Source organism: Ammospiza nelsoni, chromosome 1 (genome assembly GCF_027579445.1).
Source record: "Ammospiza nelsoni isolate bAmmNel1 chromosome 1, bAmmNel1.pri, whole genome shotgun sequence".
In the NCBI taxonomy this organism is placed as follows: Eukaryota; Metazoa; Chordata; class Aves; order Passeriformes; family Passerellidae; genus Ammospiza; species Ammospiza nelsoni.
In genome coordinates, this window is record NC_080633.1 from 107,089,078 (window position 1) to 107,105,236 (window position 16,159).

The 16,159-nt window shown below is 42.2% G+C and overlaps 1 protein-coding gene across 2 annotated transcripts in view; it reads right to left on the bottom strand.

Annotated features, from left to right (window-relative positions):
• Positions 1-1,488: 1,488 nt before the first annotated feature.
• The window catches only part of ANKRD29 (ankyrin repeat domain 29), a 28,328-nt gene continuing 13,657 nt past the window's right edge, over positions 1,489-16,159 (bottom strand). Inside the window, exons 5-10 of one of the 2 annotated variants that reach the window (XM_059484072.1) lie at positions 13,408-13,506; positions 10,442-10,540; positions 4,590-4,688; positions 4,034-4,129; positions 2,874-2,972; positions 1,489-1,572 (exon numbers count right to left, since the gene is read on the bottom strand). In XM_059484072.1, coding sequence (XP_059340055.1) covers positions 1,489-1,572; positions 2,874-2,972; positions 4,034-4,129; positions 4,590-4,688; positions 10,442-10,540; positions 13,408-13,506 — 576 coding nt within the window. The remainder of the gene's footprint in view (positions 1,573-2,873; positions 2,973-4,033; positions 4,130-4,589; positions 4,689-10,441; positions 10,541-13,407; positions 13,507-16,159) is intronic. The other variant, XM_059484081.1, reaches the window with a different exon arrangement.

Consider the following 16,159-nt stretch of genomic DNA (forward strand, 5'->3'; position numbering starts at 1 on the left):
CAGCAGTTCAGCTGAAACACAGGCAGACATTTCTTAAGCAAGAATTATTTTTTGTCCTTACAATCTTCCTTTTAAAGCAATTCAATAATTTGCCAAGGTTTGAAAGTGGGTAAAGTGACTGCATTTATATACTGAACTAACCTCTTACCTCAACTCACTGCAAATTAATCTCTAATGTTTTTGTGGCTAACAGGACATGGTATATACTGTTTATACTGCAGAAACGACTGGGTTTTAATGGGCTGTCTTAGAGCATCATGGTTAAAACATAGGTCCTCACAAGCCACCTGCAATTTGCACTGCCTTCCCCACACAGGCACAAGTAGCATGTCTAAGTGTCTTAACCACAATAAAGGCCAAAACTGCCATTCAGACTTCATTTTCCATGTCTGCAATAATTAGTGGGTCTGTTCAGGTATGGCCACGTGTAACCCTCTCACCAACTGCTGAAACACCTGTGCACTGTGCACTTCTTCCTTAGCTCCTGCCACAGACCTGGGGAATGAGTGCTTTGCATAATACCTGTGGGTACCAAACCATGGTGTCACATATCTGGGTGCAGAACATACACATACCACTTGTGTAGCATCTGTGTGGTTTGTTGTGCCTGACAGCTCGGTTTCTGACGTACTTGCACCTGTGGAAAAAATGCCCTTTTGGGCATGGTTGGTTTGCTCAGCAACCAGTCCTCCTCTACCCAAAAAAAGGCGCACAAGGTTGGGGAAGGATCCCCATAAGCTGCATAGGCATCTCAAAATCAACTGCTCCACTGTGTTACTGTTGCTGGACAGATTGGTAGATCAAGATGCTGCAATTGAGAGGACTTCCCCTTGCTTTTTGTTTGGTTGGTAGCTTTTGACATAATTTGTAATATTCTTGATCATTTTTATGGAGCTTCATGTAGTAGCAAAATTGTTACCTCAGCCCTGGCTGACAGGAGAACTTTTGCTGTTGTGACGGCTCGGGCAGCATCTCACCTCTAGTCTCATGTGGCACTTGGAGGTGGAGAGGAATGGTCACTGTCAGCAAAGGAAGGGCAGGGGCTGCTCTGTAGGCAGCTGAATCCAAACAGCTGCAAGGTCCAGGGTATCCTTCTGGCGCAAGGGTGAGTGCTTCCCTGCCCACGCTGTCACAGGTGTGTGCCATGACAGCATGGGGGTGTGTGTCTGAAGCAGCAGGGGTGCTTGCCTGTGCTGGGATGCATGGGGAGCAAACGGGGGTGCTGGGATCAGTGGGATCCCTGGGGACAGGCAGGGCCGTGGTGCAGAGGCAGCTCCTGGGCCACCCCCTGCTCTTGTCACAATCCTGCATTCAGCGATGCCGGGCGGAGTCCCAGCCCGTGGTGACCCTTGGCAAGGGCCTGGTGCGTTCAGGGAGCGTGTACTGGACAGTCTAATCAGTTCTCAAACTGTTCCAGCCTATGATTACTGTCATGCTGCTTGTGGTCAGGGCACATCTCTGTCAAACTGCATCTGCTGTAGGGAGGCATTAGCTTTTCCTTTGCTTTTCCTTTGCACGGAGGAGTCGGAGGATGCGTTCATTTTTTGTTAGTTCTGCTGGTAATTCATTTGCCTGGAACAAAAAACCCTTGAGGTTAGCAGAAATGAAAAAGTATTTCCCAATCATGGTTAAAAGCATTATATTCTAGAGAAGATCATACTGGTCATTATAATGACATGGGCTTCTTCTAGTGTTGTCTCCAGCACTGTTGAAGATATCTTAGGAAAGCATCTTTTACTGTTGAAGTCTCATTTAAGTCTTCAAAACAATCCCAGAATGGAATTTGACTGACAGCTTATTTTGTGCTGACTGTTCAGGCTAAACGCCCGTGGGTTCCCTATGCTTCTGCCACAGCAGTAAAGGAGAGCATAGCTGCTAATTTTTCAGGGGAGATGAAGCAGGTCCTTATGTACTAATGGTCCTTATGTACTCATGGTCCTTATGTCCATAAAACTCCAAGGGATGACTTAAAATAGTGTTTGCTGTAAGGTTTGTAATAGAACATGAGTTTGGTATTGTTTTTTTTTTTGTTTATTGAATATAATTTTGGTAACACAAAGTATTTATGATGAAGTTGCTTCTGAAAATCGGTAATTTTGTCCTGCAAATATACTCTGTCATGTGAAATGGCATGTTGTTTACAAAAACTAAAAGCCAAAAAAAACCAAAAAAACCCTAACCCCCCCCCCCCAAAAAAAACCCAGCAGGAAAGGTTTCAGCCACACACTTTCTTCTGCTGCACACCCCTGCTGCTGTAGATCATTATCAGCAGCAGAAAAACTTTGTGCATTTTCAGGTTCTATTATAAACCCAAAATGTCTATTAACAGAGACTATGTAACACTCACTGTGTGAGTGGCATTAACTGTGCTGCCATCAAGTGGAATGATGCAGAAGTTAACAGCCACAGATTTTCTATTAAATGACAAAAATATTTACAACGTATGTGGGGGATTGCTTGTTTTACAAACTTTCACTTACCTAGAAGTCAATGCCAGACCATTCATTTACAGCTTAACAAACCAATATCAAACCCTAGCAGCAAATATTTCAGAAACATGTCAGAGGAAGACATTTTCACAGAATTATCAAACATGTAATTTTAAAACACTTCATGAGATAAAACTTTGGTAAGTTTTCTATGGAAAAATTGCTGTTATCAAAAGAATGCAAAACTAATAAAAAAACCCTAACAGATCTACGTAAGATATGAGGAAGGTGCCTGTAATTTGGGATTTTTTATTCCTTTTTGTTTGTATTGGCAATGCCCTGAATTCTACACAGAAGCATGGGCTGCCCCTACCTCGATGGCACACATGGCTCTATGGCTGAGTGCTCCCCCTGTGCCTGGGAGAATGGAGAGCCAGGACCCACCTTGTTCCTCAGGCACGGATCCGCTCCTGCCTCAAGGAGCAGCGCCACTGTCCTCACATTGCCACTCAGCACGGCTGCATGCAGAGCAGAGGTCCCATTCTAGGAAATGCCAGTGGAGGTGTTTGTCCCATGCATGGGAAGAAAAGCAAAAGGCAGTGAAACACAAATGCTTGCAAAGAACAGACCTACGAGCGAGAAAGAGGTGACATGGGAGAGATTAGGTCATCAAAGGCATAGGGTCTGATTTAGGGTGCTGGCAGCCCCTAGTGGGATGTGAAGGATGTGATTTTAAATGCTTTAATAAAAATGAAAGTCAAGATCACATTACCACAGCAGTATTTCCTTTTAATAATCAGCCTTGGCAATAGATCAGAGGTGACATGAACACAGCACATGTTTCTGCCTGGCAAAATCAGCCATTAACCAGTGAAACAGAAGCACAAGTAGTAATGGAAGCCATCTGTGCATTTTGTCTTCTCTCTGATGATTAATGGCCTCAGTGTCAGGCAGCTGATAGGTGGGGGTTTTTATGGCTGGCCTTTTGTTTGTTTGTGGTTGCGAACTGACAGTTCAAATATGTGTGGAAGCTATTTCATACTCAAAATTAATAACTAAGTTGATGCCACCTACATTTTCAAGTACATTAAGTTTGCCAATCATTTGCATGCCCAGAGGCTATCGAAGTATGTGATTAATGGACACATAAAATTAGGTCACCCATTAAAAAGCAACTTCCAAATAGCTGTTATTTTTCACGTCACTTTATGAATTCAGAGGAAAACAAAATCAAGTCGAGAATCTGCTCACAACAGATCATTTAGACTATTTTGCTGACTAAATGCAATAGAAGGCTGGGTGTAATGTTAAAATTGTACACTCAAGAGTAATCTACTTACAGTAGAAATAAAATCAAGTGACAAAAAGCAGAATTTCCTCTGTGACACAATGTGCTTCCTCATTCCAAGAATTAAATTCACAGTTTTGTTTAAAAAAATTGTGAGTGGCATTAAGGCTAAAAAAGAGAATTTCTTTTTTTTTTTTTTTTAATTTTTTTTGCTCAAACTCCTATCATCTTCCACTAGGGAAGTTATAAATGACCTTATCAAACCCTTTGTCTTCTTGCATTCTGCTGAAAAAAATCTTTATGTTTCACTACTAACCTTCAGCAGGCCAAGTGTGGGAGAGAATTTCAGCAACTCTTCTATCACATTGTTGTAGCCTTTAATGGCAGCCTTCAGTAAAGCAGTGGTGCCATCCTTTAAAATAAGAGGAACGTCAAAAATTACTTGTCTGCATTCTCCTTGCAGGGGAAGCTGGAGGAGAAGAAAAAGCTGGAGGGAAACCCCACGCAGCAGAGAGAAGAGTCTCCTCTGCTCATCACCTTTGAGGGGGCACCTCCACAGCATGTGCTGCTGTTTTTAGGGCACCTGGAGGATGATTTCTCTGGTGGGTGAAAGCTTCAGGATAAAATGAACCAGTGACACCATAATACCATCTTTGTCTCTCAACCACATGGACATTTCTATTCCCTTGTACCAGAAGGTTCCTCCAGAAAGCTGTCCCAGACACAACGGGGAAAAGGAAAGCTGTGGTGGGACTTTGCCACCTGACAAACAGGACGGACTCTGGAGCCACCAAGCCTCCATCCAGGCAGACTTAGAGCCCCCAGGTGAGGCATTCGGCTGCAGACAGAGCGCAGGAGGAAGCGCTACTCACATCACGCGCGGCGTCTCGCTCAGCTCCCCGGAGCAGCATCACTCGCACCACTTCGCTGTGACCCATCTGCGAGGCAATCCACAGGGGAGCTGTCCCATCCTGCAAACAAAACAGGACTGCTGAGGGCTTCACTGCAGTGCCCTCTGAAAATTCACTGCCCAAGCATACTGGAATTGATATACATCAATTACTCAATCAAATCCTACAGGGAGACAAACGCAAAGCTGTGTCCAAACCCGTGTGGTAGGTTGGTGTAGTAAGTTAGGACTGCTTCAGTTTGTGGAGTAGAGCCCCCTTTATTGCCTTCTCTTGCATAGTTTGCACATAGAAATGTGCATTGCTCTGTGAAATAAAAGGCCAGTAAGGCACCAGCCATGCCTAAGATACACAGGGAAGTTTGAAACATAAGGGCTAAAGGTATCCTGTGTACTTTGAATTATAGGTGATTAGATGGGACAGAGGATACAGACAAACCTCAGCATGCACAGGCAGGTTCTGAATCTGGGTGCCTGCACACACGGAGTGAAAGTTGTTTACAGAAGCCAGGGAGCAAATGCAAGGTGATCACCAACTTTCAGTTCTGAATTACATTATCCACCCTCAGGGAATTGGGTGAAAACATCCTGTCTTACAGTGAAGGTAAGTATTTCAGAAATTTTATCTTCAAAACTCCACTACAAAACAAGGCAATTATCAAAGAATCCAGCATGAAACAATCTGCTTTGGAAAAGTCCTATGCAATAATTATTTGAGCACAAAGCCTCAAAAAATGCACATTCAGAGTAAGCTAAACTTTGCAATGGATTTCCCTCCCAAAGGCAAAAGGGAGTTGAAGCACTAGAAGTATTTCTCACTTCAAGTAGAATTTAGGTTTTTTGTGTCTTTTCCTCTTTTTGAGTCTAAAAGGCCTGATTCTCCAGACTCCAGCAGTTATGTAGTGCCAAACTAATTTTCATGGGCTTTTATAAAAGGCTTTGCCTGTATGGACTTTAACACAGAAGTGAGGCCCCACAAAGCAGGGTGCCTGCTTCTGCCTTTTGGGCTTGCCAGCTCCCCTCACCACCCTCTGCAGCCTGAAGGCTTGGCTTGAAAGAGGAAGACAAACTAAACTGAGACTTCCAAATTAGCCTTAATGAGAAGTTTCAGGAGAAATCAACTTTATTACATTAAATAAGATATTGCCACCTTGATCAAAGAAATAGTCTCTCTTCCCAGTGCCACCTGAAGATTCCTATGACTTGCTCATGCAACCCAGGAAACCATTGTTGAATCAGTTCTCTGCTTTCCATGGACTATGAATTAATCCTTTGAAAGAAACAGAAAAGTTATTTCTTCCTTTGATATAATAATTTGGGCTTCCCTTTTTCTAATTCTGAGAAGGAACAAATTCACATTCTGAAATCTTCAGTATTCTCAAATGGTGAGAAAGATGATCTTTGCCCACCCTTGTATAATTTCTCTGTAAATTAATTCACTGAAATTAGTGACTGAAATCACTCTGGTATATATCCTGTTAATACAAGTGATTCTTTGTGATTCAAAAATAACAAAGGCTGTCTTGTATAGACAGTATGTGATGTTAGTTTGACGGCAAAAACTGTCCCTCTCCAATTTATTTATTTTAGTGTTTTCCCTACTAGTAAGCCGACACTTCATATTTTTGTAATCTCCCCCCACCAGAGGGCTCTAGAAAATAGCATTAGATGCATTGAAAAAGCCTGTAAAACTTGGAAAATATCTGAGAGCAGCCTGCACAATTTAATCTGTGTGAAGAACCGATGCTGTGCAAATCCACTCTTGTATTTACACAAGCAATGAAATCACAAGCTCAGCATAGGAAATAAAGCAGCTTTTGTTTACTCACAGTGAAATTTGTAGGAAAAACCCCTATTTTCAAGTATGAAAAGGAGCAAAAGGAGACACAAATGTTGAGTAAAATCACTGCTACTGTTAATCGTCATTAATAGTATTGCTGTCAGACGTTATCCTCAGCACCTCAGCTATAGGATAGAGACAAAAGTACATTATGAGGAAGAGTGGCTGTATTGAAGGACTTAGCCTGAAGAGAAGAAAGATAGTGAAGATAATGATGGGTTCACATTGACTATGGTCAGCTTCTTTCTCTTAAGCAAACAGCATCTAGCACTCAGGTTTATGCAAATATCTACATTTATATGGAGTAGATGAGCTTTCTGTCCATTTTCATGTTGGTGAACGATGCAAAGCAGATACTACATTTTACTAAGAGGTCACATGAGAATTCCTGCGTAAACAGATATTAGGGCTTGGAGATGAGTTAGGAAGAAAGTGAGAATAGGGAAAGATGCAGTTAAAAATTTACTCTCCTTTCCTTGTCCCTCTGCCCAGCCAGCAGACTGCAGATCACTACATTCCTACAATAATTTTAAATATCCCATATGTTTGTAAGGTGTTCTTTCTTCCACATTTAGTTACAAGCTAGTATGTATGGACAACACTTTATTATATCCAGCAGCCAGAAGTTCCAAATATACTCTGACTGAAATTATTAATGTTCTTTCTCTTACCCATTAACTAATGACTTCATCTTGCAGCTTTGAATCTTAGCTTTTGCTTATGGCTTGACATTTTAGAAAAGGCCAGATTGGGGTGGGGGGTGAAAGACCCCTCAAATTTCCAGTAGGTATTTCCAGGGGCAGACAACCCCTACTCTCAGGCTACTCAGTGTCATATCCTGCACTGCTCTGCCTATTAGTCCACTTGCACTACTACAACTAATTTGCCAATAGCAAATTTCTTGCTTGCTGAAGTGCAACCCTATATAGATTTACTGTCTTACATGCATGTGTAATTGCATATCAAGTGCTAAGAAAAAAGTCATTAATTTTCAGGTTATTTTAATCTGCTTAACCAGCCAGAATAAAGCCTGTTGGGACACAGACTGCCAAAACAGCATTGGCAAAGAATCTTACAGCTCTGTTTTGTAAGTTGAAGAAGCATAGAAACATCTCCCGTAGCAGGCTTCAGACATTGCCCCCAGGTCTGTCTAGACAAAAAGATGACAAAAGAATTCCTGCCCAGCTCCTCAATTTTGGCAAGAGCAGAAGGCAATTACAAGAGAAAGGACACTGCCAGGGAAGAAACTTTCCAGGAAGGTTCACTATTTCAGCTCTCACTTGTGAGAGCTGAAGGCCTTGCATGTGGACAGCCAGGACCATCCAGGTGTCAGAAATATCCCCATGGGATGGGAGGTGGGACCCCAGACTGAGGGGGAACTGGTACCCACCACAGCAGCAGGAGGAGATATAGAAGGCAGACACATATGTGCAGGGCCATGGTTTAAGCCACCAAATTCCCTAGGTAGAGAGGAAAACTTGGAAACCACGAGGAAGGAGAGGATGAACTCACACCTGGCACTCTGCAGCCCTGCATTTGAGGTAATGTTGCCTGGAAAAGCTTTTTACCACAGTAAGAGCAATGCTGCTTGTAAAGGAGAATTGTCTGGCATCGAAACTGCCCCTTCTTGAGCTACATTCCTCATGACCAACATACCCCCTTCTAACAAAGTACAAATCCATTTGTTAGTAAGAACCAGACTGAAGTCCATCCAACCATTACTTGACTAATTAAACAGTAAAAATGTGCCATTTGTTAAGGAAATGTTTCCGATTACAGTGGGCCCAAATACAAATGCCATGCACTTATCCAGGCATAATCTTAGCAGGGATCGGAGGTACACTCAAGCAAAGAGGGTCTGTCCTGCTGGAGATGAAACACAGGAGCCAGGAGGAACATTCACACAGAGGCAAGTTTTTGCCTCAACTAAGATTTAAAATTGCCTCGTGAAACATTGTGTGTTAGAAATTGGATTAGAGAGCTAAAAAAATAATGTCAGAAAGAATTAGCTGCATTATAATTGCAGATAGCAGAAAGCGGTTTTAATGGCAACAGGGTTCAGCCAGATCTAAAGCTCCCCAACCTTACTTTGACTTACTCAAAAGGCATTAATGCATACCTTGGTCACTCCTTCTACATTGAAACTTCGGACTTAATTAACAGCTTTTAACATTTCTTAAGCTTTTTCTAGGGTGGAGGCAACCTAGGAGCAGCTAATGCACCAGTGCAGGGGGCAGCTGCCAGCACAGCGCTGGTGCTCAGAGGTGGGGCTAGAGGCAGCAGGAAAACTGCTCCAGTCAAGGCACTTGAAATACTTTCCACATCTAGGAGTCTACACAGACCTAGACATGCAGCAGAAGCATATAGATCAGTGTCTGTTGCCAGGCTATGATGTGTCAGGCTTTTGGTGCAGATGAAAGAAAATACTGAAAATACCTGGCAGAGCTTGTCTCATGCCACATTGTCCACTGTTATTAGAGTTTTCACACTCATTTGCTCTTGCCTGCTGCTTTTTCACTTGCTGCAGTCAGTGATCACAGCCACCTGGCTGACATGCATGACTAATTACCAGGACAAGACCTTATCCCATCAATTTCAAATGTGCACTGAAGACCCAGGACAGCTACCTTGCCTGCAGGGTTTCAGGAGAACACAGGCAAGGGTCTCTTAAAGCAGGTAGAGATTCCTGAGAAGCTCCATCTCTAACCAGCATTTCTATGTGCTGGATGTAAAGCTAGCTGTGCAACTCCACCTCTTGCTGTTTAGACACTGATTTTAGAGTCAAGAAACAGCTAAAAAATTAAGAAACCCTTCTATTTGGAAAGCAAGAGAGCTTTCATACATGTCTCTGTATACCACCTATGCTTACCTATCTCACAGTTAGTATAAAACCTAGAAAGCTCCTTGCACCCTTACCTAACTCCAGCATCCAGTGATGCCCAATGGATCCAGCCCCTGACCCCTAGCAGGGATCTCTGAACCAGCCACAAATCTAGCTCACACTTCTCATTTAATGATCAAACAGCAGCCCTACTGCTTGCAGAGGAGTTAATTTCATGCTTACAGCTGCCACTGGTTGTGTGTGTTAGCAACATCAGGGCCACTAGAGTGACTAGCTGGAAGTGGGGAGAAAAGCTTTCCATATGCATCAAGAACTTTCAGAGAGGAAGGCAACACTCATGCTTGAATTTCAGAGTGCACAGGAATGACACAAAGTAAAACAAACAAATAAACAAAAGTTAAACTAAAAATAAAAGCATTTGTCAGATAAACTTTAACACCAAAGCCATGTCTGAAGGTTTGGAGATTTCAAATTTAGTGCTGCCTCCTCCCAGAGCGCACAGATTTTCAAAAGCTTTTCAACAATTTTCAAGAGAACTCAGGGATGTTGTAGGCTGTGTAGACCTTCAAAAGTAATGTACAACACAAACAGATTGGTAGTTGCAAGAGGTAGTGCAAGGCCCTTACATCAACATTCCATACTGGAGGGTTGATGGAGGGTTTTATTTTGATTTAGTTCGGTGCCTGACCCAAACATGCATGTGGTTCTAACCCATTTAAAGGAGCAGTCAGTGGTTTGATCTGCTCTAGAATCACAGCATCATTTAGGCTGGAAAAGATCTCTAAGTCCAACCATTAACCCAGCACTGCCAAGTCCATCACCAAACCATATGTCCAAGTGCTACATCTGCACTGTCTTTTAAAAACCTCCAGGGATGGTGGCTCATAGGGTGTAATGTGTAGATGTGGAGCAGAGCTTTCAGTTTCAATTCTTTCAGAAATCACTGAAATATTGACTTCAAAATCATGTTACCAGTCTGAACTAAAATACAGAATGTTGACACAGCCACGAACCACCTTCCAATGAAACACCTCCACCTTCCACATGAACCCAATGCCTGGAGAAAATTCCAGTGTTAATTTTCATAACTATAAAATCAGAGCTATACAATTCTGCCCTGAAGTGTTGATCATACCTGTCGTGTCTGGTTGACCTTTGCTCCTGAAGAAAGCAGCAATCGGATGACATCCAGATATCCTCCTTGTGCTGCCAGGAAAATTGCAGAAGCTCCATCCTAAGAACAAACACATCAGTCTTACACTGAGTTGAAGTGATGCCATTTTTCCACACAAAACCAAATCAAATTGAATTAAGTTCTCAGTCTTTAGTCATTATGTTTTGTAACAGCAGATATACAGCCATGCTCAAGAAATAACTACCAAAATGCAAAGTCTAGTTCATAATAAACTGTGACAACATTTTCATTCAGTATGCACAAATACTGGCTCCCATCATATTTCAAACCCGGCATTAAATCCTATGTCTGGAATACTAAGAGTCTAGTTCTTTGAGGCGTTGAGCTACATAATTAGAAATTAGCTCCTGTACAGCAATACAGGTTCATTTAGCTTTTCTATGTTCATGCAGAAGTGTTCTGCTACATGGATACATGGTGGACAGATGTCAGGTACTTTGCAAGACTGCAGGCCCCAGCACTGAAGGCTGCCCTTGAGGCTGAAGGAGTAAGGCCTGTGCCACACTACTGTGCCACCCCACAGATCACCATGCTTCTGCTCTGGCACATCTTGTAGAAGAATCTTCACCTGTAATTTAGTAATCTAAAAGTATTTTGTAGCCATATCAGAAACCAGAATTTTCCTGCAAAAAGCTTGTGAAAGAATAAATTGTGAACAAATCCAGGGTTTTATTTTTCTTTGACATGTCTTTCATGTGCAGATGTTCTCAGAATTTTACTTCAGAGAAACACCTTCATAGGAAAAAAATTATAAGTCATATTTCATTAAGTGTTTTTGATGGAACATTTTCAAACAGCATTATAATCCATCTAACCAACTATAAGCAGAAATCTGTATTGAGGGTGGGACAGGTGTTTACCCATCCTACATCCACAGCACTATGCACAGGATGTGCTAGGACAAGTTTTCCCAGGAGGCGAGAATCTTTTCGTTTAAATAGAGGCAGGAATTAACCCCTTTCCTGCATCTCAGATGTGCAAGTACACCTCTCATACCAACTCAGGCAGGTGCTGATCACAAAATACAGAGCATTTTAGTGAAAGCCTGCTGTTGGCCTTGTTGGCATATCACTATGTTGGGACTAAATGCTGTTGTCTGCAGAGAGAGTGTGCACAGTTACTCCTCTAGCTGAAAAACTCAGCACAGACTTGGTGAAGCATGAGCTGAGTATAGTGCCCCAGGGACTGAATTTAGGATGTTTGACATTGATTTCAAGACAAATGTCCTGGTAAACAAAAGAGGTGTCTTCTGGAACTATTAATGCCTGTCCCTAGGCCCTCTGATGGGCTGTTTTCTCTGTTTGCTGTGTGAGTATTTGAAAAAACCTGGCAGTACCAGAGAGAGAGAACACTCTCCTCCAGAGACAGAGAACACTTCAATTTAGAAAGTAAACAAAATTGTGTAATATTAAAAAAGCTCTTTATTGTAGGATCAGTCAAGATGGAGAACCTTGCATTCACTGATATCTATTTGATTTGAATAGATGCTATAATGAGAATGCTTTTTTGAGGCTATAACACATTTTTGCAAGAAATACTATTTAGTTAGAGCATTCTTTTGTCTCTTGCTCTCCTGATGCCTCACATGAGTCAATTTAGGATTAAAACTTTGATCTTGATGGTTTTGGGAGCAGTATCCAAATGCATGCTCAAAATCCCTCCCATTTGGCTGCCAGTGAAACTGCCATCCAGGCACCACTTGACAAATGCAGCTTGGCCCATAAGAAGAGCTAGACAACCTTTTTTTCAAGAGATCATATTCTTATTTTATTACACAGCTCCTTCTGACTGGCTTTGCCCAACGTCTGTGAGCAATAAAAGTACATTTTAAAATCCAATTGCAAATATTGCTCATTTCCAGAAGAGACAACAAGGAAGTAATTTTACTGCCTTGACCTCTGGGTAAGAGTCTGCAGGTGTGGCAGCATAGCTATTTTTAAACTGAGTGGCAGCCACTGGGATTACCTTGCAGAGGGTTGAATCACTGCCCTCAGATCAGAAAGACAATTTGCACAACAGCAAGGGTGGAACAACCTTATTTATAAATGAGGGGTGAGGCAACACTGAGGTAGGATCCCCCTATGACCGCTTCTGCAGTCACCAGCTCTCAGCTCCCCTGCAAGCCAGCAGGCATTGCAACAGCATCCTGCAGATCCAAAGCCAATGGAAACAGCTGAAAAAACTCATATATCTCAGAGAAACAACTTCCTCTTTGTCAGCCTTGAGTGCCCTGAGGTAGGAAAGAGTGGGGTGGGAAGCAGAGGTAAAATCTGCTACTTGTTTCTGTTGAATGCCGAAAAGCTCAACTTATCTGTGTCTCTGTTGGAGTAAATTAAATCCAGAGCTTCATTGGCTCAATCCAACTTTCAGAAAAGTCAACTAAACAACATCAGTTCAGCCATTTTAACCTTACTTTGCCCAAAACACTGGCAAACTGGAGATTCACAAATATCAAATAACAGAATTTTAATTGATATTAAAAAACTGCTTTGAAGTAATTTAAAGATTTTAATTTTTGCTATTCTTTCTGGCAGAAAACTAATGTACTATAGAGGCTCTGGAGCTATTCTCTCTCCTGCATATCATGGTAGAACATGACATGCTCTTTCACCCCAGGCTATTTGGGTAGCACAAGTCTGTTCCAGATTTGGTACATATCCTCCATACAGATCATGAACCCAAAGGCAGCCAAAGAATCTTTTCTGATTTTGTGCTACCTCTCTCTCAGCATCATGAAAAGCAGACAGTTAACAAAATCCACTTCTTAGAGGAACAGAGTACTATAAAACTGCAGTGTTTGGCAAATGCCTGTCTGTGCTGGAGCCAGGGTGTCTGCTGTTGTCCAAGCAACAGCACATTTGTTCCACCACCACCATTGTCAATATTGTGTGTGTCAAATAACTCACATAGAGTTGATCGTGAATGTTGGCGCCGTGCTTCAGCAGAGTTTCCACGACTTTTGCATGCCCATACTGACAGGCAGCCAGCAGAGCTGTGCCTCCATCCTGTGAAAACAAAAAAGAATGGGTACATACAGTCAGGTGAGAGGTCAGGCTGAGCTGAACTTCACCATAAAAAAAAATAGAAAGAGACAAACTTTAAGACTTTTCAGAATTTGGCTCACAGCAGTTCTGTGATGAGTAGCCATTGAATCTTTCATAATTTTAATGCCAAGTGTTGACATGTAAATCTTTCAACTTGGCTCAGTCACTATATAAATTTTTCTCCTGAGTTTTTTTAGGGAGGAAAAGGAATGAAGAAAATTCTGTTTTTCATTCCTCATCTTCTGCCTTGCCATTAGAAGCTTTGTTCCTTTCACAACTTCAAGCTCCTCCACGTCTCTTCCTTTTACAGCCAAATTCCTCATGCCTGCCAAACTCTTCCACTGATGGAAGGACAGCACACCTTTCCACTGCTCCAGAACCTATTGATCATCTGCTCTTCTTTGGCCAGAACCTTGTGCCCTGTTTTGTCCTGCCTCTCCTCAGTGGCTTGTTGGCCTGAAGCTGAACAGACAGGAAGCATTCTAAAATGTGCTAGCGGACTGTGGAAATGTGACTCTGACCAAAGGCACAACCACCAGTGAAAGCACTGTTACTGCTGCTTGACAAGTGATCCCTGCAGGTGGGATCAGTCCCAGGCAGTTAGAGTTCCTGCACATCACCACTAAAGGGAGACCTAGGCACATGCATCAATCCCTCCTTGTAGAAACATTCCCTTGGGAGCCAGCTGAGAAGGGAAACACCTCAGTGTCACTGGTGATGGACCCCAAACCAGCTCAAACAACTGAGACAGCAAACGTGGGTCTTGCCATCTTAAATGTGCTGTGCCCCACTCAGAAATTACCAGTATTTCAGACACAGCTATGCACAGCAAGTTCTTGTCGTCTGCCTGGGATGGCACCAAGCCATCAGGCAAAGCTGATGCACACCCCAAAATGTCTCCACCACAGGTCTTCTCTCCTCCCCGCCTTCTCCCAGTCTCAAGCCTCTCCCCCACAAAATAAACTATCTTAAGTATTTCATCTAAATGGTTTCTAGAGCTGCTATTAATGTGGACACAAGACTGTGCTTTGGCCTAGACTTGTTCTCTGAAACAACTCCAAAGTTGTCTGAAATTTTCCACACAGACAGATATCCACAAAAGAAGTTGCAGCTTGAGTGACCAAATGTGGCTTTTATAACGAGAAGCGCCAATCAAATTTATTAATCAATGGTGCAATTTCATGGCTGTAATAGCCTGGTGAAAATCCAAGCTCTGACATGACTGAACTAACCCACAGGCACTATTTATAACTACCCTCAAAACATCATATTCACCCTTCCTGCCACAACATTGAAAAGAAAAGAAGGCTTGGGTGTCAGCAAAGCCAGAGATGTGAGGCTGTTGTGTGACAGTCTACGAATTGCCTATTAATTCTGGATTATTTGACTAAGTACAGTGTGTAATCAGGTCAGTGGAGTTAAGTTTCTCTTATGAGAAATTAGACTTTCCTGTCAAATTAAACTACTGTAACTTAATGAGAACTCCTGGAACAAAACACAAAAGCAATCACAATTGTTCTTGGATTGAAAAACACCTTATACACATTTAAAAGACAATGGAAAAGCTAATAGCTTCATGTAGCCTATTTCCTCTCCCCAGCCAAGTGAAAGCCACTTTGTTCAAGGGGTGATTTACTGGATCAAAGGGCTATAAACAAAACAAAACAAAAAAAACCCCAAGAAATTTTTAAAGACTTTTCCCCTGAATGATGTTGAGAGAGAAAGGTTAGTGAATTAAGAAGAGAAACTGTGCTATCCAGACTGAAGATCCTCTGTGGAGACACAGGGAAGGAAAAGTTTTAGGAAGCTTTAAAATATTAAAGTTCCATGTATGGAGGGTAAATAGACATGCTCAGTTGGTTGCATCTGGGAAAAGTTTGTTTTCTGCTTTATGGTTTGGCTTTTGTTTTCTAAAATTCTTCTGTTCTCCACAAACTTCTGTAATTTTTAGAAGATTGTTTGGTTATTATCATAATTTCTGTAGGGAACCAAATGACAGATCCCAGGTAAAAGGCAGGCCTGCAAAGTTAACCCCAGTTGGCCCAGCAGAGCTGAAGCCCAACACTTGGAATCCCAGGGTGTGATCCCACTTCGGGAGATGTGACAGCTTGGGGTTAAGAATGGCAACACTCTCTCAAGACATGTTTAATTAATTCAAAAAGGGGTTCCTGACCAAGTGTTTGGTTCAACCCAGTGAACAGTTTTAAACAGATAGTTTTTTTTTTTTTTGAAAGAGTAACACAATTCCAAAATATGCCATTTGGATCTTTCAGACTAAAGTGATCAAGTTTTCCTAGATTAGTCTGATAAGAGTCTAGGGGTTGGAAGAGGATCATTGGATGGTCCCCAGTTTCATCTGTTCACTCTGAATCAAATATTTAGTGTGGCAGAGAGAAGTGGGTAACAATTCCTGGGCTCAAAGATCTGGTCTCTGATCAGGAGGACAACTGAGCTCTAAGACCTGCTCTACTCTCTGTCTGATATATGAAGCTGAACACATTCCACAGCAGGGATTGGGATTCCTCTGCATGCTCTGAATTGGGGGTACCACCGTGAAAAATTAGATATACATCTTTCTGTAAGAAAGGGAAGCTGGGGGCAGGAAACTTTTCCC